We start from the raw sequence: 10024 nt of genomic DNA, 5'->3' as shown, positions 1-10024 counted from the left end.
TTCACCTAATTTAAAACAGACACCAAAGCACATTAGGCAAAGTGTCACACCTTTTTAATGCAAGCATGGTAGTTGCTCTATTCTTCTCTGTACTTTTTGTATTATTGGTAAATAAGAAAGTTAATTGTTAAAGATTTAGCCCATACATTTAAGCTACCATTTTACTTGTACCTATAGAGATTGTGGAGGTTTCATTTTAAGCAATAGTTAATGTAAATGGCACACATTATTTATTGAGGATTCTACATGTGTCTGAAATCTCTGGTTCTTAAAACTAGGATGCTGCCCCAACTGAGTCTTTATTGAACTGGCAAGACTATGAGGGTCGAACACCTCTGCACTTCGCAGTTGCTGATGGAAACCTAACGGTGGTGGATGTCTTGACCTCCTATGAAAGCTGCAACATAACCTCTTACGATAACTTATTTCGAACCCCACTTCACTGGGCAGCCTTACTAGGTACGTTCTGCTGTAAGTCAGAGGAGCACTGGTAGGAAAGACTTCCCGACTGTAGAAGTCCTGTACCTCACATCTCCTGTGGGCTCCTTCCTCCTGCTTAAACATTTTCATGTCTAATTGATATGCTCAGTTATCTCATAGCCCAGCTCCTTCTACTGCACCTTAGAATGTGGTAATGTAAACTAATTCTCTATTAAATACTTGTTCTTATTTCAACATCATGCTATAAGTTTTTACTTTTATTATAAGGGGATGAAAATTCATTGACAAGATGTGACTATAATGTAACCTGGCTTCACATTCATGGCTGTTATGTGGGCAAAGGAAGCCATTCATTTGATGCTTGCATTTGGGGGATCACTTTTTGTTTGTTTGTTTTGTTTTGTTTCATTATGAGAGGGCAGATATGTGTCTGGTATGTATATTTGTGTCAGATTGTTTGAAAGAGGATATCCTGGGAGCTTTTCTGTTTGATGCAATAGTTTAACCACTTACAGTCATTATTTTAAAATAATACTTTTTTTTAACTCTTGGGGCATTATTATTATTTTCAGAGGGTTTCTTTCTAAATGTGTTCTTGCCTCTTTGTTTTCACCTCTGCCAGAGAGTATGTGCTGCCATCACTTGGCTGTAGCCTGCCTAGTGTTGCAGGTGGCAATCTAGGCTCTGTTGTGGTGACTTTTCAATTTGTCGAAATCATGTTTACCTGTGAGTCAGAGTCACAAGCAAGACCTCACCTGTTTCCTCCCGCTCATAATGAGCCGTGCCCTTTCCTCATTACTGCTTTGGTTTTGTTACCAGTCCAAGGGTCCACTCAGTTAACAGTCTGAGGGTCCACTCAGTTAACAGTCTGAGGGTCCACTCAGTTAACAGTCCGAGGGTCCACTCAGTTAACAGTCCGAGGGCCCACTCAGTTAACAGTCCAAGGGTCCACTCAGTTAACAGTCCGAGGGTCCACTCAGTTAACAGTCCGAGGGTCCACTCAGTTAACAGTCTGAGGGTCCACTCAGTTAACAGTCTGAGGGTCCACTCAGTTAACAGTCTGAGGATCTTCTCAGTTGTGAATATCTTGCTTTTAATTTTTAAGTTGCTTAAAGTGATTTTCATTCTTGCATACAGCTTTTATGTCAGACTTATAATTGTTATTTAGTCTTTCTTCTAAGGTGTTTTCACCCCTTTTCTTTTCCTCTAGAATGTGGGTGTATTCACAACTTTGATTTCACTTCACTAACTTCACGTTCATTCTGTACATTCTGATTTGTTATTCCTATTACATGGATCTTTTATCTCAATTGTGTCTTCATTCCCACCTGCCTCCTCTATTTTTTCTTGCACTCATTTTATTTCCTTCCATCAGCTTTTCATGTCAGCATGTTTTCCTCCTAGGATGCTCTCTTTTGTTTCATAGAAGCCATCTCTTTCTGACTAAATTGAAGATGCCTAACAGTTTCTCGACTTTGCTCTGAGCCTTCTTGAGACCATCTCTGAGGTATGCCCTTCATCTTTCCAATGCTGATTTTCTTTCCCTTACTTAATTTTTTCTTTGCTACCCAAACAAGAGTAGATGTGTTTAGATTGACACTATTACAGATAGTTAGTCATCTGGCCTGTGCTTGGGTTAGGAGGACTCCATCTTAAAGCACATGTGTGGAATGAGTACATGAGGATAGTCCCCAGGCAGACCCTTTGCCTGGCTTCCACCACCACAGCCTTGCTCAGAGGGCTCCTCCATCATGGTATCCTGCCCTGCCACGTTCCCTACATGCTCTGTTAGAGAGTCTAAAAGGGTTTCCTAAGTTTGTTAGCCCTCTGTGTGCTGTGGTGTTGTGTTTTTTGAGACAAGATAACCAGACAATGTCCCAGTACCTTCTCGGTAGCCCAGGCTAGTCTCGATTTTTCACTCCTCCTGTCTGAGCCCTTAAGTGCTGTGCTTGCAGGCATGTACCACCACACCAAGCTTGTTAATTCTTTGACCCTTTGTACAGTTTCTCCCTTGCAGATACTTCTTTCAGACTGTACTACATACAGACTGGTAGCCAGCCACCACATCACAATTCATGCTCTCTTATTTTGTGAGGTGTGAACTCGAAGCCTTGATATTAAAAGACTAGGGAGCGATCCTGAGGGGATGGTTAGTTCTCAGAGTCAGAAGAGGTTCATATCAGTTGGTTCAGCTGAGCAGTAGAAGGGAGCTGCTGTTCAGTTCTGGGGAATCAGAAAGCAGAGCCCTGACATGATGGGCAATGAAGCCAAGAAGCCCAAGAGGCAGCACCTAAGCCTGGCTCTTACTGTCACTGCTTTTCCTTCCTGATGAAGCATCCTGTTTTTACTATTGTAAGCTTTGCCTCCATCCTACCCTGTCATAAGGCACAGGGGAGAGGAGGAAAAGGCTGTGCTGGGAGCAGTCAAAACCTGTTAAATGCTGTTGAATGCTACTGTTTTGTTTTGCTTTTTCTTCTTCTTTTTATCTTCTTTCTTTTAAATTAATTAAAAGCTGGCTTATCTCTTTGTGTGAGATACATACCTTATGTCTGTTCTCAGGCCATGCGCAGATTGTCCATCTACTTCTAGAAAGAAACAAATCTGGAACGATCCCTTCAGACAGCCAAGGAGCAACACCCTTGCACTATGCAGCTCAGAGTAACTTTGCTGTAAGTGATGATTCCCCTTTCTCGTGATAAAATGTTTATTTTGATATAATTATAGCTTCATATTCCATACAAGAAATAATATACCATAGTCTCATGCCCTTTCAGTCAGCCTATTCTAATAGACAGAGTACAGTGTTATCAAAAGGAGGTTGGCACTGATCTAATTCAGACTGCACCGGGTTAAATTAAAGTTCATGTATCTGAATTGGTAGGGTGGTTGGCTCTTAACAATCATTCACACTGTCAGCACCATGATACAGGTCATGGTCTGTGTTTTTATAAGGTTCCTAGTCACCTGAAAAGTTTTATGTCACTTTACTTAAACGCTCTGTCTGACCTTTTGCTTTACAGTGAGTGTACTGCCTTGTTTTGTGACTTTTATAGCACTAAGGATGTCTTACTGTTCAGCACCCTAGAATTGTCTTGAAAGCTCTGCAGCAAGGCTTTGTAGCTGAAAAAACCAACTCCTAGAATCCCAACTATGCAGGCTGCTAGCTATGTGACCTCACACAACTTTCTTAACCTCTCTGAGTCTTTGCTTCTTCAATAACTATAAGTCTTCTTTCAGGACTGCTGGAAACGTAGATCAAACTTACACAAGTGTCTACTGCACCTGGCATAGAGCAGGAGTCTGCACAGGCCGTATTCCTATGGATTGTGTACAAATGAGAGCAGTTGTGTACATACAAGATTAGGTGTCCAAACACAGACTACATTCTTATGACTTGTGTTAGTGATTATTGATTGTATACATCTATGAATGCAAAAGTGTGGATTATTATATCTAGAGATCCTGGCCATTATCTATAGTTCTTCCCTGATAGATCATAAAGTGCATTCTTATCTATTGTGTCCTGGGTTCACTTGGCATCGTGATGGTGTGTAGTATGACGCTGAGATATTAAAGAGGCCATAGCTGGTTTTCTGTCTTCACTGTGAGTGTGCAGTGAAACTCTTAATAGCTCTAGCCTGGGCAGAGCATAATTCCTACTTTTTTACCTCAGCATTCTATCTCATTTTCATCCCTTCTTACCATGCAGAAGCCAGTTTGATCCTGTCTTGTATGCTAGTGAGTCTATTACCTTTCTCTTTAATAGATCCAAACCTCGTGAGTGCCCTTTGTGACAAGAACGCTGTGTGTCTACTCTTGGGTTGTTCACAGGCTGGCCATCTGCACATTCACACTCATTCCTTCGTGGCCTCTCTAAAACTGTACTCAATGCACCACCTAGAGTTTTGGCAAACCATTATCTTTTATTAACTCTGAACATCTCGATAATATTTGGAGAAATAGTTCTTTCTTAACACAGATGGGAAAGTCACAAGGCCCAAGCTGATGGGTCCATGGAAATGAAAACTCACTACATAACAGTAGCCTGTGAGATAGGTCATAATATCCCATTTCCAGGTTCTGAGAGATTAAATGCCTTGCCCGTGATCTTAAACCAGATTTCAGACTCTAGCTTTAATACAAATACCAACAATTAAAAACTTATCAGTCGGAGTAAGAAAGAACGGTAGCATATTACAGATGTTTGAGTTAGGTAGGCTGCCAGTTCCTGAGCTGGTTTTAATAATTATGCACATTTCTAAGCTCTGTTGCAAGCCTATCAATTATTTTAGCTTCTGTTAATTCCACAGAAGGTTGCTATTTTCTCTTTTGAAAAACACCAAAAATTAACAAATCAGGAAATAATTTTAAAATTAGGAAACCTTACCATGCTGTGGACAGATTGCTGGGAGTTCCAGTTTTATATCTGTTCCTGTACCTGTCTCCAGTATTTATGTGGTCATAAACCTGCATTTCTTGCAGTGTAAAACAAGGACTAAATTAGAAGAGCCTTTATATTTATTCTTTTTTATTATTGTATATATATAGGTGTTTTGTCTGTACATATATCTGTGTAACATGTGGCCACCTGTTGCCCTTGGAGAGCAGAAGAGGGAGTCAGACCATCTAGGAGTGGAGTTACTGGTGGTTTTAAGCCTCCATGCAGGTGCTGGGGATTGAACCCAGTAGCTAATGCTCTTGACTGCTGTGCTAGCTTTCCAGCCCTGTTCTATATATAAAATATTAAGTCAGCTACTGAAATTTATTTTTGAAACTCTTTTATATTTATTCAAGCACAAGTTTCTTCGTCTTCCTAGAAATTTGTGTCTGAGTTCTAAAAAAGACGTCAGTGCGGGAATATTAACCCATGTACAAGAACTGGGAATGACACTCAGCTGCACGGCACTTGCAAAGCATTAAGCCAGCGAGGCTCTGGGTTTGATCCCAGCACAGAAACCAACAGCACTAACCCAACTGCTAGACACTGTTAGGACTGACTACCCAGCATCCTTATTTTTCCATTATTCCAGAGGCAGGACCTTAAATATAGGAAAATAAATATAGGCTAAATAAAAATTTAAAATTTAAATTTTCATAGTAACTTTTGATCAGTAATCAACAAATGTATTAACTACTCAAGATTTCTAGAAATGAAATACACAGTGAGACAATCTGTTTGCTTCTCTAAAGGCACATGTGAATATGGGGTCTGTGCAGGTATAGTGCACAAGCAAATGTGTAACTTAATGTTAGTCATGACACTGAATTCTTTAAAGCCTTCTAATTTTCATTTCTAACAGTGGCCTTAAATGTTTGGATGTTTGATGAAAGAGACTCATTCTCAGTTATGTTACACTTGTCATCTTTTAATTTTTTAGTGTTATTTTTTGTTCTTTGACAGTTTCATTCATCCCCACCTTCTCCCCAGTAAGCTCCCTCCCTAAGTCCATGTCTTCTGTGTGTGTGACACACCGGGTTTAGTAGGGTTGCCTGCATGAGTGAGAGATTACTTACTCGAGCATGGGCTACTTAGCACTAATGAAGAGAGCATGAGTTCCCCCAGCCACCAAGTGAGTGTCATAGTCCCTCAGAGGGGGGTGGGGACTCACAAGCCCTTCTCCCCTTAGCGGACATGTTGACAGGCCCAGTCTTGTGCTGGAAGCCACAGCTGCAGTGAGTTCACCATGTGCCAGCCTTTGTGATGTGCAGAAAACACTGTTGGGCAGCAGCCCTTCCCAGCCTCTGGCTCCTACAGTCTTTCTACCTCTCCTTCAGTATTTGCTGGGAGGGGGCAGGCATCACCCCACATTTAAGGATGTTGAAGGAGAAAATTACATTATGTTCTTAAAGTGTCCCAGAAACAAAAACTATATAAGGGAAGAAGATCATCATTTTCTATGGAAACTGAAATTTTCTTTAAAAACCATCAGGGGAAACCCTTGTCTTCTTCATGGAACCACACAGGTGCTGTATTACCTACCACGTAGAGATGTGCTCCTCCACTGCAGTGTTTCAGATAAAGTCTTCTTACAGGAAACAGTTCAAGTGTTCTTAAAGCATCCTTCAGTGAAGGATGATTCTGATCTGGAAGGAAGAACATCGTTCATGTGGGCAGCAGGAAAAGGCAGTGACGATGTGCTCAGGACTATGCTGAGTTTAAAATCAGACATCGACATTAACATGGCCGACAAGTACGGAGGCACAGGTAGGAACTGGTACATGGGCTCACAGTGCTACAGGTGCTGGGAAGTGCTACCAAATTTATAATACAGAAATGTGAGGTCACCATTTCTAAGGTAATATTGTTTGACTTAGCCTTTTACTTTTTAAGCTTGAGTTTGCCAAGATCTTATTCCAAGGGCTTTATTTCTTCTAAGTATTATGGCTAAAATTAGTGTCTCCACCAGGTAAAAATCAACCTCTGGTTTATAGCTTTGGCTACACCTTAGATACAAGATAGAAACCTGTTTCATAAAAAAAATAAATAAAAAAAAAAACATCAGAAACGTACAGCTCTGCATAGTTGGGGCTGAAGAGATAGCTCAGTGGGTACAGCACTCACCATGCAAGTGTGAGAACCAGACACAGTGAATGAGGCTTGGAGGCAGGTCAGTAATCCCCATGCTTGGGAGGAGGAAACAAGAAAACCACAGAGCAAGCTGGCTGACCTGTGGAGTCAGTGAGAGACCCTGCGTAAATATGTAGGGTAGAACACAATCAATGAACTGATGTCAACTTTGGCCCTCAACACATGTGTGTACACACGTGCAGATACACCTCAACATATACATACATATCCAAAAATCTGTGCATATTTAGTAGCTACGAACACTTCACCATATGTTTTAAGGGATGTGCATATCTAAATGTATTCTCAAGTCTCATGTTTATGCTCTTTTCTCACGTTTGAGTAGTAGTGCTGTCTCATGTTAGACCGTCCCATGACTCTAGAATGTTCACTGTTTCACAGCCTTATCAGTCCTTATCAGACTCTTGCATCAAATTTCCTTTATTAATAGAGACCTGCAACTGCATACTAGTTACTAAGAGGCATAGTATTTAGCATCCTGTAAAAATCTCTTCTTTGTCTGAAATCCCAATTGCAAGTCAGAAGGAAAAGAAAATCTCTAGCACAACACTGAGTACAGCCAGAACTGATTACAGCAGTGGCCTCACCATCCCCCTACATACTACACCAACATGTACATAGCCAGGGCTGGGGTCAGGGAAAGGAAGGGAGAGAGAAAAATTTAGCTTACATTTCACCACAGGGAGGTGGAAATCATAAGAGAAAGAAAAGCATGCTTAAAATTAAAAGGTAGAGTTATTGTGAGAGCTTACCAACGGCTTTGGCTTCTGTTTTAGCTTTACACGCTGCTGCCCTTTCTGGCCACGTCAGCACCGTGAAGTTGTTATTGGACAATGATGCTCAAGTAGATGCTACTGACGTCATGAAACATACTCCACTGTTCCGAGCCTGTGAGATGGGACACAGAGATGTGATTCAGACGCTTATTAAAGGTTAGCTGGCACAAGTCCTTCTATTAGGGCTCACACAAAAGGTAGGCACTCCAGCACACCCAGTGTGAATGCTTTCATTCACACACAGAGTCATGCATCAGAAAGTTCAGGAAGGGTGCCCAAGTGGAACCAGAAGAAAACTGTCTTCATCTGTGGCCTCACCTGTTGGTGAACATGTGATTTTAGGTTACACTTTCCCCCAAGACTGTCACTTGCATTCACTGGAAGAGAATGAGTCCCAACCTCTCCAAACCTTCAGGAATTCTCTAAAGCTCTGGCACTGACAGTGCATAATGCATAGAAGTATTTGGGGGAGAAAAAAAAAAGCTTTTAAAGAGCTCTGTTACATTTTTAAGCTTCTGTTCCTTCCAACAAATGCTGTCCATACGTTCACTGTAGTTTTGCTTTGCTAGGCGGAGCACGAGTAGATCTGGTTGACCAAGATGGACATTCACTTCTACACTGGGCAGCACTGGGGGGAAATGCTGATGTCTGCCAGATACTGATAGAAAATAAGATCAACCCAAATGTGCAGGATTATGCAGGAAGAACACCACTTCAGTGTGCTGCATACGGAGGATACATCAACTGTATGGCTGTGCTCATGGAGAACAATGCAGACCCCAACATCCAAGACAAAGAGGTAGAAACCCTGGGCTTCCTGTCCGACCAGCTCCATGGTGCATAGCATCCTTCTCTGTCACGGATTAAGAAAGGTTATCACTTGGAGAAAGATGATTTCCATTTGTCAATGTTCTCTTCTAGTGCTCATCTGTATCTTTATGTTATTTAATGTATGTATACACATGTATGATCTTTAAAATGCCTTTGTTCACTTAAAATTAGCACCAACATTTTTTCAGTTGATATATAATATTTCCCATGATCACAACTGCTTAATATCCTGAAATATCAAGAGCTTTACATTCAAGAATTGTGCATTCCACCCTCCCATTGACCCAATGAAGTGGTTACGTCATCGCACTTCACAGTGGAGGAGACTGGAGCTTAAAGAGCTTCAGTAATAACTCTAGTGACGGTACTTGGGAGTGGGGAGCCTTAGCTTAAACTCTCAAGGTCTGTAATTAACTCCCATACGCCGACAGGTCTCCACCTTACAACCCTGCCAGAATTACCTTCATAAATTATCTTTCCTCTTTCAGATTATTCCCTTAGAATAATCCCTCTAAGGAGATTACTGAATCAAAGTAACAAATGCTATACAGTGTGATCAACTGTGGTGGGTGTGGGGGTGTGGGTGTGCGCACGCGCATGAGCACTGCCAGACTCCTCAGAAAGGATCTAATCCATACCACCTCCTCAATGCAGTATTAGTTTCCCTCAGTCTCCCTAGCACTGCTTTTGGAGGGCTGGCTTGACCCTAAAAGTACTATCATAAGCCAGGTTCTCCAAGCCAGAAAATAGATCCTCTGTTAACCACTGAGGAAGTGTCCACCAAGATTGCTGTTGTATGTAAAAGCAACATGATGAGGAGCTGGCAAGATGGCCGAGTGGGAAGGAGACCACTGACTCCTGTGGCTGACTGCCGACCGCCTGCATGCTGGAGCAGGGGTGTGCATGCTGAAAAATAAATAAATAAATAAATAAATAAATACTCTTAAAAAGTAAAAGCAGCATAATGAAAAGTATGTAAACTGTGGTCCTTGTCTCTATATGCATCATATAATTTAGCATGTTTTTTGTGTTGTGCTAAATGGACAGTTTCTACATGCTTTTATCAACTTTCCAGTTCTGTTCATTTTTATGTGTAGCACTTTGGAAGCATCTGCTTTTGAACTATCTAGGATCTCTCATGTAGTTCTGAATGGATTGGTGATTCTGGTTATCTTTAACTCATTCTGGCTTATCAGCGATCTGGCTTCCAATACTTCAACATTTCATGAGATTTTATTTCTAGTTGCTAAGATCATACTTAGATTTCTATCAAATATTGTTTGTGCATCTGCCAACATGATTACATCCTTTTCTTCTTTTTTTTTTTTTTTTTTTTTGGGATTCTTTTTTTTTTTATTGGATGTTTTATTTACATTTCATATGTTGT

General features: G+C 41.0%; 1 protein-coding gene across 1 annotated transcript in view; it reads left to right on the top strand.

Moving 5' to 3' along the window:
- The first annotated feature begins 284 nt into the window (after nucleotides 1–284).
- Nucleotides 285–10024, top strand: part of Invs (inversin) — a 30505-nt gene continuing 20765 nt past the window's right edge. The window contains exons 1-5 of the mRNA XM_028770270.1: nucleotides 285–459; nucleotides 3001–3110; nucleotides 6475–6646; nucleotides 7807–7962; nucleotides 8376–8605. Of these exons, the coding sequence (XP_028626103.1) occupies nucleotides 6547–6646; nucleotides 7807–7962; nucleotides 8376–8605 (486 nt within the window). The 5' untranslated portion in view covers nucleotides 285–459; nucleotides 3001–3110; nucleotides 6475–6546. The remainder of the gene's footprint in view (nucleotides 460–3000; nucleotides 3111–6474; nucleotides 6647–7806; nucleotides 7963–8375; nucleotides 8606–10024) is intronic.

This window comes from Grammomys surdaster, unplaced genomic scaffold (assembly GCF_004785775.1).
Source record: "Grammomys surdaster isolate TR1022 unplaced genomic scaffold, NIH_TR_1.0 199, whole genome shotgun sequence".
In the NCBI taxonomy this organism is placed as follows: Eukaryota; Metazoa; Chordata; class Mammalia; order Rodentia; family Muridae; genus Grammomys; species Grammomys surdaster.
This window is presented reverse-complemented; position numbering and strand designations above follow the sequence as displayed.